The sequence below is a fragment of the Sapajus apella genome, unplaced genomic scaffold (assembly GCF_009761245.1).
Source record: "Sapajus apella isolate SASKATOON/1434 unplaced genomic scaffold, GSC_monkey_1.0 scaffold45, whole genome shotgun sequence".
In the NCBI taxonomy this organism is placed as follows: domain Eukaryota; kingdom Metazoa; phylum Chordata; class Mammalia; order Primates; family Cebidae; genus Sapajus; species Sapajus apella.
Genome location: NW_022436985.1, coordinates 7,607,148 through 7,623,754, shown reverse-complemented (window position 1 = coordinate 7,623,754; position 16,607 = coordinate 7,607,148). Strand labels below are relative to the sequence as shown.

The window sequence follows — 16,607 nt, the reverse complement described above, 5'->3', positions numbered from 1 at the left end:
AGAATTTTTTATTGATGCATATTAGATGTATGTATTTTAGGGTACATGTGATATTTTGATATATTTATATTAATGAAATCTGGGTAATTGGGATACTCATTACCTCAAATATTTATCTTTACTTTTAACTCCTGGTACAGTTGAATTATTATCCTCTAGCTATTTTGAGATGTATATTCCATTACTGTTAACTGTAGTCTGGAATGTTTAACCCACACAGGACTAAACCAGAATACTATGCTAAGATATGCAGAAGAAAGCTAAAATAATTTTTTGAGACAACATTGACTCTCATCTGCAATTATTTTTCAAATTACTAAACATTTATATATAGTATATACTATATGCTATGAAATGTATACATAGGATTCCAATACCAGTATGTGGTTTTTCTACAAACAAAGCAAATAGGGTCTCTTTTAGGTTTTCCTTCCAGTTTCTGGGGACCCTTATGTTTGTTGTAAGATATTCTTTCTCCAGTCTGTCTAAGCTAGGGTGTCTGTTTCTTTCTTTGAATATTTTATTTTGAATCACAAAATGTTCTCATATCCTACATACATACTTGTTTAGTATTCAATTCTGAATATGCAACTGTTAGCCCGAGGAAATCTGTAGGATGGAACAACTGTCTCTTCTCTCTCTCTCTCTCTCTGTCTCCCCCCTCTCTCCCTCTCTCTCTCTCTCTCTCTCTCTCTCTCTCTCTCTCTCTCTGTCTTTCTCTCTTTCCCCCTCTCTCTCTCACTTTTTGATGAACTTCTTGCTAGTGGTTGCATTTTTTCCAGTGTGGAATTCATATTTTCTGTGAAATATAGTGATTGGAAAGTCACTTAAAACTTTTCTTATCTAACAATGGACCTGTCTTTGGAATACTAGCTTGGAATACTAAGCCACTTCCAATTAAACAATTTTAGAACAGTAACAGCATTTGGAATATTATTTTGCCATATTATATGATGTTATCATTACTGTTGTGTATATAATATCAGGATATCTTTTTTGTGCATTCAGCCATGTTGTAATTTCCAAATTTGTCTTTAGCATCAGCAAGTCCTAGATTAAAATCATAGCTTTACCTTTACGATTCTGAACCCAAATTTATTTAATTATCTGATAAGAATAATTATAGCTATCTACAAAGTAGTTATGAGGATTAAAATAAGAAAACTATGTGCTCATTAAATATGAAGTCACCTCTTTTGGTAAATTTGCGACTCAGTTAAGAAAAAGCCACAAAAAGGAAACAAAAGAAAACATTATGTTAATGTAGTTTCTTAAAAATAATGTTTATTTCAAAGCCATAAAAATAAAACAATATTGAATTACAAGAGATATCAGATGCTTACAGAACAAGACTGTTTTTGTTTGATTGAAATAGGACACATCTCTGGCAGTGAGAGTCTCTGCTTTTATTTGATTGGATTAGATTTAATTCCATGATCAGGAACACTGTGTTCTATAAATGTTAGTGCAGCTACTATCTGCATATTTCTGAGTGCAGTACTTAATCAGTCTAGGTTTCCATTTATTTATCCTCAAAAAATGAGTTCACGTTCCCAATATAAAATTTCGAGCAATAGTTGTTCACCAAGACAGAACTCCTTAAATGTTCCAAGATGCAAAATCTCCACCTAGTGGCCATTCAAGACAGTCACATCACCGTTGCTACTGGGTACAGCTGAAAGGGCCCTTGTGCCATAAACCCAAGTCCTTTTCTCATGAATACTTTCTTATTATTCTATCAAATTAGCAATATATTACTATAAACTCAATATAATGTTGTCATTCCTGATACTGGTATTTGATGCAGGTCCATAGTCTCAGAAGAAGACAATTTACTGACTTTATTAACAAAGTAAAAGGATTTTTTTTAAATGAAATGAAAGAAATGAGCTGAATTTATTATATCTCCTTTATTATAAATTTTATTATGTAACTCATTTTAAAAATGAATAAATTTTAAAGTCAAGGAACAATATAGGCAATACAATATGCTTTAATATATTTAGTAAAGTCTACTTGGAAATAAAATGAATAAATCTAGAGTCAATCTATTAATTATTGGCATAATATTTGACATTTCTACCAATTTAAAACTATCTCTATATAACTTGAATTAATTTCAATCTAACATTCTATTAGAGTGTTATATTATGTAAATATGTTGCGTATCAGACTTGATACTTCCCAGGTTCTAAAACCTATATCTCTGTTCCAACTCATGAATTACAAACCAAAATATTAAATAATAGAAGAAATGTAAGAAAATAGGTGTATGATTTGGTTAAGCTAATTGATTACATTAGAAAATACAGAAAAAGAGGAAGGCAAACTTGTCATCACATTTCTAACTTTATCACGTAATGAATACACTACATTCCCAAACATACTTTGACTCTCTTTGCTATCATTTTGCTCTTTTTTTCCTCTCTTTTTTCTATAACACACTACATTTGTGTGTTAGTGGTAATAGCTTATAATACATTATTTTTACCTTCCTATGTTGGAATATTGGATCTAGTTTGTTATTAACTTTGAACTAGAAAAAGTGATATTCAGATATATGTTTGTGAATACATATGTATGTTTATGTATTTGTATATGTGTGAGCATATATATGTGTTTAAAGTTCACAGACTGCATGCATATGTTTTAATAAATCAGAGAGGCTCACATAATTAATCTAATCAGCTCTCAAATCTTAATAATAGAGAAACAGAGTCCAAGAGAAATTATATCTACAAACATATTATGAAACAGTGTTATTAATGAATATGATTATTATATGTTGAGTTTAAAGACAGGTCTTTAAAAAAAATACAAACCCAAGATTTTCTTTTTAACATGATGCTGACAGATTTTGTACACAATGCCAATACATTACTGAATGGAAATTTGCATCTTCCTTAACATGCTGCAGTCAGCATTACACAAGAGACGAGTATAACAGCATTTATAAAAAGCAAAAGCTGTAGTTGTTTGTGGATATACTCATATATATTTTTTCTTTCATCAGACTAATGCTGACTTTCAGTTCTATTGATCTAACATTTGCATTTGAACTGGAGCATACATTGAAAATGTTGGATTTTATATTACTGCATATACTGATTTGTATTGTCAGATGTCTGTATTACTGACTCTACACACACAGACACAGAAATAATTATAAATGTCCAATTTAGCTATCTTTTAACTTACTATCCTAACATGTATTCTGATTAGTACTTTAAAATTATTTTTTTCAAGCTTTCAGTATTCATCCTATATTGATATGATAGTTTTTTCATTTTCTTATTTATATTTGTATCTGTTACTATTAGCTGCTCTATGGAATATGATTAATATAATAAAAAATAAAGTGATAGATATTTACAATTTATAATCAGAATAAAATATGCTATCATCTTGATACACCTTTTATACTAATATGTTTTCTACAAAACAGTACGGTTATACTTTAGACAAATGTTCATGATGTTTCAAAACAACAAAAAACAAACTATTAAATAAATGAATAATAAATTTGAATTGATATATATTTATATGAATCTGAATCCATTTAATAATATAGATCCTATACATATTTAGAAGAGAAAAACTTTAGAAACTCTGATTTTATTAACTGTTGTTTCAAGCTTTCAAGTTGAGTCGTTTTTCTGTGATTTTTGTCAGATACTAATTGTTTTTAAAAGTTTTAATTTGTTAATATACTTAAGTTTTTTGTGATATTTTTTTAAGTACCCAATAAAAGTTATAATAATAATAATAATAATAATAATAAAACTTTACGGTCAAAATAGAAGACCTTCTGCACCCTCTGCTGATATGTCGATGAAACTGCAGGTTATTTATTATAAACTTTTTTTTTTTTTTTTTTAGTAAAGAAAATAAAAAATTTTAGGCAAATCCAGTTATTTTAATATATAGTAAACAAACAATTATAGATGTCTCAAAAGAGGGTGCATCTCAGATATATAGTTTACTTAAAAATAAATTAGGTAAAATATAAACTGACATCTAATTTACTAGCTTTGAAAGGAAGAGGTATAATGGCATCAATTTGTTATTAATAAGAAAAAGTTACAATGCTACATACTTCTAAATCATCATATTACTTAACTTTGTTACCCAACATATAAAAATCTTTTGGGTTTTATTTTTTGTAATATGGAAATATTAAACATTAAAAAGATTGTGAATATCTGGAGTGAATTATTTGTGTCTCATGGCTCCCTGCCATTTTAGATGAATTACTGTATTGTTAAAAAATTGAAATATTATTTTAAGGATTCTTAGCATTTCCAAAAGTTTTATTTATTTAAATATCATATTAAGTGATAATAATTGAAGCAATTATTAAAACACTAGACATTGATTTTGTCAAACTTGGAAAAATTATTTTCAGAAAAGGCATTTTCTGACATGTCCAATGTTATATTCTTTCCCAGTGGAAACCATTGTTAATAATTTCTGAATATCTTCCAAGTTTCTTTTAAAACATTTAAATGCATATGTCTACATCCTTCCATGTTATGTAATTTTTTGATAGGCTATATATTTCATACTCCCTTATTTTGATTTTTAAGCCTTAAATATTAAAGTAATTCATGAATTCATTCTGATTGTTTAAGCATCATATTACATATAACACCATGTCCCCATTGAAGACAACCTCAATACAAAGGCCCTCTTTAAGGATAATCACTGTTAACACTTTAAAGTACATCCTTCCAGACATATGATTCTGCAGAATATTTAATATTATTTTATATACATATTATTTGATAATAATTTTTGAATTGACATAAAATGTATACTCAATAGTATATCATTTAGCAATTTGATGTTATTAACAAAATGCCTTGAAAATTTTTCCTTTGTTCATATCTTTGACCTTATATGTTTAGCTCTTGTATATTATTCTGCGGAATAAATAGACTATTTTTAGAATTTTAAAAATTCTCAGCTGTGCACGGTGGCTCACGCCTGTAATTCCAGCATTTTGGGAGGCCGAGGCAGGCGGATCACCTCAGGTCAGGAATTCAAGACCAGCCTGACCAACATGGAGAAACCACATCTCTACTAAAAATCCAAAATGAGCCGTGCGTGGTGGTGTGTGCCTATAATCCCAGCTACTTGGGAGGCTGAGGCAGGAGAATTGCTTGAACCTGGGAGGTGGAGGTTGCAGCGAGCTGAGATTGCAGCATTGCACTCCAGCCTGGGCAACAAGAGCAAAACTCTGTCATAAAAAAAAATCTCCTATTAATGAACATTTATACTATTTTCTATTTTCACTGTAATAAGCCTGAATATTCCTGTACATGCTTATTTGGGGAAACCTGTGAGTATTATGCTAGGGTAAATGAGAAGTAGAGTTATTTTTTCATTTTATACTTTGATAAATAATTTTAATTTTAAAATGACTTTAACAATTTGGATTCCTTTGTAAGTGTCCATGTGTACCACTTCTTTTACCAAACCTGATAATACTAAGTTTTAAAATGCTATGGATGAAAAATATTGTATTTATTTCTGATTAATAATGGAGTTGAATATCTGCTCATATGTTGATTAGTGATTTTTATTTCCTCTTCTGTAAATTTCCTGTTACTATATTTTGCTCTTTTTTATTCTTTTGTGTTTTCTGTTTCTTACTGGCTTATAGGAGTTCCTTGTATTCCTCTGATTACTAATGAGTTTGAATATTTTTAAAATATCTTCACTGGTGATTTGTATTTATCCTTTCAGGAATTACTTGTTCTTATTCTTTGCTTATTTATTTTTCCTTTTATATTTTTCCTTACTGATTTATAGTTTTTTTTATGTGTTCCAGATATTAATTCTCTGACTGGCATAGGATACCAAAGACCAGCCCCTGTCTTAATGTATCAATTAGAGCTTAACCATGGGATCAGTCTGAAGCTGCTGTCCAGTTTTTGACCACATTCTTGCTTAGCTTCTTCTCCACTTATCCTCACTGTCTTCATCTTATTATGCGTTCTTTCTTTAATCAACTTCTCCTGAATGCAATCCTCCAATAAATTGTTTGAACAAGAATTCTTTACTCAGGCTCTTCTTCTTGGAAACCTATTCTAGACCTATGATGATTTTTAAAAAAATCAATGTTTTAAAACCAAACCAATTCTCCAGTGGGAGATATAATTATAAAAAAATGCAATTACTCATTACTAATGAACATATTATATACTTTCAAATGTGTTCTGTCCTCTTTAAAGTTGTATATTTGTTATATTGACATTGTCACTGCTCAACAAATTTATCAAATCTAGCTTTTGGAAATCATGTTCAGAACCTGAGACAGTCTTTGAATGTTCATTATATTGCCAGTTCTCTGCTCCCTGTCTGAATTATTTTGTTGACAGTGAACAATTATTTAGTAATGAGCAGTCAAAGAGATGAGTGTGGTCTAGTATTTTGAGTCAAAAGTAAGGAAGACATGACTGAATGGAATTATATGTAACAGACAGGTTTAAAAATGTTTGTTATATTGGCTCCATCATTACTTATTCAGTGATGTATAGTTAGAGGTACTAATCCAAGCCTCATTAATATGTGTATACTTTTTCTGTACTTTTTGGGATTGGCTCAGAAAGTGACAGTACTAGTCCTAGGAGTAGACAGCATTAGAACTTAACAGGAGAAAATTATAAGAAAATTATAAGAAAAGTTATAAGCTAAAGAAAAACATCTTTGCTCTGAAACACTGCAAGCATATGGTTAATTGATTTTGATACATAACTTATTGAGCATCAGTCATATACTAGACCCTGTTCTAAGTGCTTTATTGCATTAACTCATTTGCTTTTCTGAAAAATTCTTCCAGGCAAATGCTACTGTGATGTCCAAGAAGCAGCTCAGGCTCAAGGGGGTTACATCATTTATTTAAGTCACACTAAAAGTCACACAGCTCTTAAATGTAGTGCTGAATGTAAATCCAACTATTCTTGTATCAGAGTCTGAATTCCTAATGCATTCGCTGTGTCTAAACCTCAGTACATGCAACTGTAGCATTGTTTAAACATAAATGTGCCTCTTATTATTTACTTAAGCCTGGGCCATATGCTTTTATACTTCTTTCTTATTTTACCACTAACTTCTTTCTAAATCTGACCAAAACCCATTTTTCTCAATTTCTCTTCTCTGTCTGTTTCTTCTGGTCATTAAAGAACTAAGATCATATCTGGCTGAGTATTAGGATTACATATATAAATGTGTAACTTATGTCTTTCTAAATATATATAACCATCCTTTAATTAATTAATCCAGAGAATTCATCTGCTTTCCTAAATCCTGCTAGAATAATTTCTTTCAAATGTGTTCTTCTTTTCTTTTGTAGCTGGTCCCATTGTCATGCTTCTTGCACACCACTCACCCTGTTTCTCTTTTTACCTGGGGGATTGATTTATACAAATCTAATCAAATACTATCTGTCTTTGCTTGTAGAGCATGTTTTGTGTCAAATCATTTTTAGGAGTGATCCAAAGGCAGACATTTCTTATATAAGCAATTATTTGTTTTGATCATTGTGTTTATTTGTTGAGAATAACTTAGTGTATTCAATAAGGCTAAATTGTATACAAATTTAATAAATTGTTAATTAAACATATCTAATCAATTATGTGATTTCTGGCTTTTTCTACCTTAGGCTGACAATCTCCTTCTCTTTTCTGTGACTGATCACCCATTTGGTCCTGATCAGCCATCCTTTTAATGTGTCTCACATTGTCCTCACTGACCTTACTGGCACAAGGCCTTTGTCAGTGTTGTCAGAGTCATTTAGCTGTTCAAAATACCTCGATTATTTTCCCACTTATTTAAAAGTAAACATTAAAACATTTTGGAAATGCATTTAGAGATAAACGAGAAAGTGTTGAGATGTAGATAGCATGGTCTTTCTAGTAGAAAGAGCCTGGACTGCAAGAATCCTCATAGTTGAAACATTATAATAATAAGTTAAACAAATAAAAAATATATTTCTTTATAAAAGGAAATGAAATTTTATTTCTTTTTATGAAGAAATAAAAATTTCTTCATAAAAAATAAAATTAGCAGTTATAATATACAAATTATCTTACATGAATAATTGAAGTTGCTGTGATGACATATTGTTTCATTAAACTTATTCAGGATTTTTTTTCATGTTTTCAACTTTTTAGCAAATTTCAGATTATTGAACATTTTACAGTTTGGAAGTCTTTGAATAAATACGAATCTCTAAATGCTGTAACTCAGCATGATTACCCTCAGGATTATGAGATTTATTCATGGCAGTGAGACAGAAAATATATTTTTGTATGTTTGAAATCCTAAAGTGTTGAAGTTAAAACTTCATTTTCTGAAATCTGTGCACTCTATAGGTACAAATTGCATATTTTATCAGGCACTGGGTATCAAAGCAAGGAGAGATGGCGTTTGTCATTAAGAAGCTTAAGACAAAATAGTAAATTGAGATAAACAGGTGATTACTATGTAAGCTAGTACTTGAGGATACGTAAAAGAGGAGTACCAGGTCTAAATGAAAGACAGCAGAAATGGGGTGTCAGGTGGGGAAGGAGGTGTCAGGGATGGCATCTTGGAAGGGGCAGTGTTATAACAGTAGGAGGCTTTGCTATATTGGAGTTACAGGAAGGGCATTCCAAGCTGGTAGACCCAAATCTCCAAAGGTCTGAAGGTGAAAGTGATCAGAAATGGCAGTCATGACCATGTGCAGTGGCTCATGCCTATAATCCCAACACTTTGGGACACTGAGGCAGGAGGATTGCTTGAGGCCAGGAATTTGAGACCAGTCTGTGCAACATAGCAAGATCCTCTCTCTATGAATTTTTTTTTAAAAGTTAATTGGGCATGATGCTGCATGTCGGTAGTCCCAGCCATTTGGAAGGCTGAGGTAGAAGGATGGCTTGAGCCCAAGAATTTGAGGCTGCAGTTAGCTATGTTCACTCGGCTGCATTCTATCCTGGGTGGCAGAGCAAGACCTTGTCTCCAAAAACAAAACAAAACAAAACAAAACAAAACAGAAAGAAAAGGAAAAAAAGATAATAAAATGGCAGTCATCATTGTAAGCAGAGCATGAAGTGTGAGGAGAGGAGTAATGAATTTGGAGATGTAGAGAGCATCCAAGCTTTAAAGAGCCATTTGAAGAATATGGATAATTCTGACTCATAGTCTGTTTTTCTCTCATGTAGCTGGGAAGCTCTCAAGAGGAAATATGAGTTCATATTAAAAATAAAAGACATGTGAAGGGTTTTTATCTCTGGTAGATTTTTATCTACTCTAGGTTATTCTATTTAATGCGCAGATATATTTTAGTATCTATGATGTTTTTACTTTAAGAAATTAGGACAAACATATCACTAGCCTAAATTGATTATTCATGCCCGGTGGAAGCTTCGTCATTTTCATTAAGTACTTAGGAGCAAGAGTGATTTTAAAACTGTTTAAATTTTTTTTGGCTAGTTAAATACATTTAATACTTGCTAAAGACATATGGGAGTGACTCATTATTTTACTTTTAATCCAAATACAGGAAATACTTTAAAAATGGCCAATAAATATTTCAATATACACACTTTTTGCATATTTCAGTAATGATGGTTGATATCTTGACATTTATGCATTGAAGTCTATAGGTTCACAACCAGCTGCAAATTATTACATTTGATTATGCTCTAATTAGAACAAAATTCTTCAATAGGCATTGAATGGAAATAAATGTTGCATATAAATGAAATGGAAGAGAAATAAATGTTGCTTATAAATGAAAAAAATCATGGCTGTTAAACCATTTTAAAGAATACAATCATGAAAAATGTGTTGTTGTATACATTTGGGAAAATCTAAGCTGTGAGGAAAATCACACATTTTTATTTGTGAAAAATTTTAAGAGCTAAAACGTCTGTTTATGTTTTAAGTTTTCTTCAAGCAAAGCCTTACAAGAATACGGAAATGTTTTGGGAGTGATTCATATATAGTTTGATTTAAATTCAAATTCATATGGAGAAAAGGCAACTCTTGCACACTGTTGGTGGGGATGTAAATTAGCCTCTATGTAACACAGCATGGAGGTTTCTCAAAAAACCAAAATAGAACTACCATATGATCCAGCAATCCTGCTTTGGGTATATAGTCAAAGAATTGAAATCAGTATGTCAAAGAGACATCTGTACTCCTATGCTTATTGCAGCATTATTTGTGATAGCTAAGATATGGAACAAAGCTAAGTGTACATCAATGGATGAATTGATAAAGAAAATGTGGTTTATATATAAAATGAAATGCTATTCAGCCTAAAAAAGAAATTCTGTCACATGTCACAACATGGATGAACCTGGAGGACATTATGCTCAATGAAATAGCCCAGGTACAGAAAGACACATATTGCATGATCTCACTTATATATGGAATCTAAATAAACTCATAGAAGTAGAAAGTAGAGTAGTTACCAGGGACCAGGGTGCTTGGGTGCCGGGGCCAGGGGAATGGGGAAATAATATTCGGAGGGTACAGAGTTTCAGTTAGAAGAAGTAAGTTTTAGAGGTTGATTACACAGCATGCTGACTGTAGTTAATAATAATGTACTGCATATTTCAAAATGGCTGAAAGAGTAAATTTTAAATGCTGTCACCACAACAGAATGGTATGTATATGAGAGGATGTTTATGTTAATTTGCTTAATTTAATTTCAAAATGTAAATACATATCAAAACATCACAGTATACCTCATAAGCATATTCAATTGTTACCTGTCAATTAAAATAAATTCTTAAAATTAACCCATGTTCATTGACTGTAGTGAAAAATCATCCATTAAATATCTCATAATACAAATCTGTCAGATTTATGTTGTTTGGAACAAAATATTAAATATTTAGGAATGCATATCTGAAAGCTAATATTTGCCATTTTGTCACATAATTGTTCAAGGAAATTAAAGTATTTTATTTGATCAATTCTCACATTTATAAGGATGATAAAATGGAGGATTTTAAATTTTGCATAGTATTTGTTAACTTTTAGTCAGGTAGTTTTGACTGTAAAAACTAAGAAAATGAAACAGAATCTGATTCAATTTACAAAAGAAGGTACATTACAGTTGAAGGATTAAGCAAAACTCAAAAACAAAACAGGAACCAAATCAGATACAGTTTAAAAATCAGTGAAAAATGGCAGTCATCACAATAGCAATATTTGCTGTACAAGTTTGAATCCCTGATGTAGAAAAACATAGCTGAGCCTTCCCTTCATTCAGCAGTAGGAGTTCATGACTAATCACTTTAGTGAATGCAGTTTGTACCATGCTGATTATGAGCTGACACTGTAGTTAGATAAGGCTTGGTTTTTTATTCCTGAGTTACCATTTGTCGGCTGAATGACATTAGGCAAATTGCTTTTCTGTTGTAAAATATTCATAGTCTTATACCTACTTCTAGAAATGTAAGATGTGAAAGAGATAATCTGTGGGAAAGTACTTGGTACATTGCAGTTGATGAGTTGTAGGTGCCACCTCTCCTCACCCTTCTCCTCCTCCTTCTTCATCTTCTCCATTGATATCCTGAATATACTGATACTAGTATGGTTAATAAATTTTTTATATTTCTGATTCTCTCAGTATGTATTCTTACTTCTCTCAAGGTTACCAACTGTCTTAGTTTTCATTCAAGTCTTTTCTTCAATTGATACCTGTGGTTCTCTCATAAGTTTAACTTGTTTGTAACCCTATGTTCTATCCTTGTGATTTAGTTTCTTCTTCCAATGGCCTGCTTATCTCTCAGTTTCCCAAATCAAACTTCAAGGAGAAAAGTCTATAGCAATTGGTTTTTCTTTGAGTGCTGATTGTAGTGTCTGGCTATACCATTGTCTTGTTTGTGATTCTGTTGATCTTGGGTCAGTAACTTGCTGAGTCATGTGGTGTCAAATGAAAATACTTTTGGTGGTCTCTGACAGGAGCCATACTGGGGCATTTATCCAGACAGAAATTATTATATGTCTGTCACGTGCCTACTGCATCTAAATAAGTAAACATAAAGGTTAAGAATAAACTGTTTACCAAAATTATGAAACAGCTGTAAGTAGCAGGGCTGGGTCTTAAATAATGACCTGGTGTCTCCAAAGCCAACACTCTTGAATAAGCTTTAAATATTTTTGTTAATCTTAAAATATTTGCATCATTATAAAATATGAATGCGAATTATTAGATCATTTTTATGACATAAATTCAAAAAAATCCTTATTAGGAATCAGATTTTTATTATTTATTGTTTTGGTTTAAACCAAATTCTATTTTGTGTCTTGAAAAACAATACTGTGTTTTAAAATGTACTATTTGTAGTTGAATTCTACTGACTTGTTCTTTTTGTTTTAACCTTTCTCAGGCTGCTAAGTTGGCTTTCACAGTGCAAGTCTTGGAGTCCCAATGGGGGACTCAGGATCAAGACGATCTACCCTGGTCTCTAGGTTGCCAATATTCAGAAGAAGTATTAGCAGAAGACATGATTCTCTTCCTTCTTCACCTTCTTCCAGTAATACAGTTGGTGTCCACAGTTCCTCTCCTTCCAGCACTAACTCAAGCTCAGGTAGTACAGGTAAACGGAGGAGCATATTTCGTACTCCTTCCATTAGCTTCCATCATAAGAAGGGGAGTGAGCCTAGGCAAGAGCCTACCAACCAGAACCTTAGTATTTCAAATGGTGCTCAACCTGGTCACAGCAATATGCAGAAACTGAGCTTGGAAGAACATATTAAGACCAGGGGAAGACATTCTGTTGGTTTTAGCAGTTCACGAAATAAGAAGATAACGAGATCTATGACAGAGGATTTCGAAAGGGAAAAAGAACACTCAACTAATAAGAATGTCTTTATCAATTGTCTAAGTTCTGGCAAAAGTGAGGGGGATGATTCTGGATTCACAGAAGACCAAACTCGTCGTTCTATTAAGCAATCAACAAGGAAGCTACTCCCTAAATCTTTTTCATCTCACTATAAATTTTCTAAACCAGTTCTACAGAGCCAATCCATTTCATTGGTACAACAGTCTGAATTCTCATTGGAAGTTACACAGTACCAAGAGAGAGAACCTGTATTAGTAAGAGCTTCGCCATCCTGTTCTGTGGATGTAACAGAACGGGCAGGAAGCTCTTTACAATCTCCTTTGCTTTCTGCTGATCTTACCACAGCTCAGACACCTTCAGAATTTTTAGCTTTGACTGAAGATTCTGTGTCTGAAATGGATGCATTTTCTAAAAGTGGAAGCATGGCATCCCACTGTGACAACTTTGGCCACAATGATTCTACCTCTCAGATGTCTGTCAATCCTGCTGCTGTTACAAAGACAACAATAGAATTTATGGGAAATGTTCCCTGTGCAATTATGTCTCCTGGGAAATCTAGGTTAGAGGGTCAATGTAGCACTGAATATAATTCCTTACCAGAAACCTGTGTTGCTAATCAGAAGGAAGTGTTATTACAAATTGCTGAACTACCTGCTACAAGTGTCAGCCACTCAGAGACTAACTTACCAGCAGATATTGAAAGAGAAGAAAATATAGGGTTACAAAATGGCGAAACAATGCCGGGAACGAACTCCCCAAGGAAATTTGGATTTTATGAACAGCATAAAGCAATAGCTGAACGTGTTAAAGGGATCCATCCTATTTCAGATTCAAAGATAATACCTGCTTCTGGTGATCATCATATTTTTAACAAAACATCATATGGATATGAAGCGAATCCTGCCAAAGGTATGCTGATTTCCTATGTATAACAAATGATATTAATTAATTTCCATTATAATTTGTTCAGTTTTCTTATTCCATCTCATGAATGGAAACCACATTTTTCTTGTTTTTCACCTTTGAAATAGTTTCCTATTTCAAAATATTTATAATTTGTATTAAATGTTTATTTATTTATAATTTGTACTAAATGTTTCCCCTGCTTGATTTTAAACTTACATCAATTATATTATTCTGAAAACGTAATAGAGCAATATTATTCATTTTTTCTTAGTTATGTTGTCTGTAACTGAGAAGAAGCCTCTTAGTTATGGTGCTTATTGGAGCACCTTCAGAAGAAAGTGAAAGGAAACTAATTCTGTTTGTAATGTGGATTTCTCTCAAGTAAGGACTACTGTCTTTTATTGAGTTTATTATAGAGGCATTGATATTTCTTATTTAATGAAATGGATATATTCCAGCTAAAATCACTATAAAATTTGTATAATTTAACTTGTTTTCTTTTGTTAACTAAGCTTTCATTATGAAATAGGATCCATGTTTCAACATAAATAATTCCTATCTTTAGATACAACAACAGAATTATAAGCTTAAAAAAAACCGAAAAAACAAAAAAACTATCTTTGGAACCTGGAGACATAGGTTCCAACTCTGCCTCTGACATTAACTAACTCTCTAACTTTGGACACCTTCTCTTTGGTTTAAAAAAAGTGATAGTATGTATGAATTACTCTAATCTGGCTACAGAAAACTTTGTTTTTTAATATGAAATTCAGTTCAAGAAAATTATTGAATATATACCACCTGCTGGGCTATCTTAGACATATTTTAATTCCTTTTTCTCTACTATCATTAATGCTACTACTACTACTACTAAGAATTTTCCCAAATTAGAAGATGCTTATTGTGTCCTAGATACTATTCTGTATACTTTGTATACACTAATTAAAAATGATTGGAATCACTACTATTATTATAAGCTATTTTGCAGCCAAGAAAGTGGGAGCAAAGATAAATTATGTGCCCACAGTTGAAAAACTAATAATTAATTGGTTGGGAAACAAATCCCATGACGTAGGCTCTTAAGTTTCCCATTTTACAAATGTGAAAACAGAGGCTAAAGAGTCATACAGCTGGTAAGTAGTGCAGACAAACTACAACTCTCTGAATCCAAAGCTTCGGCTCTTCATAACTATGCTTCACTTCACATCATTACTTAAAATATTAAATAAAATTTACATGACATAATGTCATGAGTAATAGGATTATATAGTTCATCCATAAACATAGAATTTTAAAGTTTTAAATGCATGACTTAATTTTCCAGCTGTCTTAATACTTTTCCCATTTGATGCAAGATCACTTTTATGCACCTGACCACGTTTTGTCCATTTTATGAACTTTGTATCCTTGTCTGTGGTCTTGGCTTTAGCCATACCTGCTTAGCTTTTTTACATGTAATATAATTATGAGAATATGATAATGATGATGACTTTAATAATGATTACTCTTTTGTACAATTAATATTTGCCCCAAAATACTAAGAAATTTGCATATACTGTTTCATAGAGTCCTTATAAATGTTTTGCATGTCATATTAATAAATAAAATTTATAGTAAGTTAAATAACTTTATAGGGCCACATTGCTAGCAAATGATGGACTTGATATTGAAAGCCAGACAATTTTAAAATTACATAAAGAAGGGATAGAAATCAAATTATCCTGACATATCGAATTCTTATTTAGTAATGATGACTTTCCTCAAAGCCTAATTGAATACTGTGTATTTTTATCTCTCTGGAAATTAGAGAATGACCAGTTATCTTGGCAACTGTTAATATGTTGATTGAGATTCTAATTGTAACACAATAGCACATTAATTTTGCTGATTCGATAATGTATTGGCTGTTCTTGGATAAATTAGCTGGTAGTGTCAACAAGGACAGTATACTATCCTTTAGTTTGTGAAAATATTCATGTGCTATTTATAAGGGTTTTATAATGTTGAAGTTTAAAATTTAAAAACAGCTAAGTAAATGCATTTTGTGCAAGAAAGAATTGGTATAGACACTAAGAGTTGGTATAGACACTAACTTTCAAAGTGCCAAATTTAGTTTGTATTTTTTATGAAACATTTAAGCGAGTAATAGATACACATCTGAGTGTATTAGGTGTACATTGTATCAGAACTAATAATGGAATGTTGAGTTATCTGGCAATTTAACTTTTATTCATTGGCTTAAAAAGTTATTTAAAAAGAACTGCAGTATATTGAACTAATAGGTTCTGGACAGTCTTTAATTGAGTAGGTGAGCCTACTTAGAACAATGTATTCATTTACTCATTCATTCATTCACCAAATATTTATTGTTTTAATACTGTATTAGGCACTAGGGATGTAAAATACACAAAACAGACCTTGATCCCCGCCTTCCTGAGGTTTACTTGCTACTGGGGATACTCAGCTAACATGCTATATATATCAGATGGTAATAACTGCTGAGGATAAGTTTAAATCACAATAAAGTTTAAATCAGTTTGCATTTTTAAATGTGAACAGGATGATACCCAAGGTAATATGTCGGTAAAGGTTTAAAGAAACTTAAATAATAAGCCATACAGATATTTGAGAGAAATATATTAGTGCAAGGTTGTGGGTCAAAAGCTGTGTGGGGCTGGAGCATGCCGGTAATGTACCAGAATAGCAAGAGTCCAGTGTGGCATGAGCAGAGTGAAGGAGGGGAGAGCAGGAGATAAGTTTACAAAGGTGAGCAAGTGAACAGGGTGACCCTCCTGCCCCTGGCTTGGAGCCAGAGAGAGCAGTCATATGGGTCATATTATGAAGAAGTTGTTA

At 31.9% G+C, this 16,607-nt stretch overlaps 1 protein-coding gene across 4 annotated transcripts in view; it reads left to right on the top strand.

The window, feature by feature from the left end:
• CCSER1 (coiled-coil serine rich protein 1) overlaps positions 1-16,607 on the top strand; it is a 1,343,925-nt gene that overhangs the window by 135,356 nt on the left and 1,191,962 nt on the right. For all 4 annotated transcript variants that reach the window (XM_032239846.1, XM_032239847.1, XM_032239848.1 and 1 more), the window contains exon 2: positions 12,393-13,757. In XM_032239846.1, coding sequence (XP_032095737.1) covers positions 12,434-13,757 — 1,324 coding nt within the window. In that variant the 5' untranslated portion in view covers positions 12,393-12,433. The remainder of the gene's footprint in view (positions 1-12,392; positions 13,758-16,607) is intronic.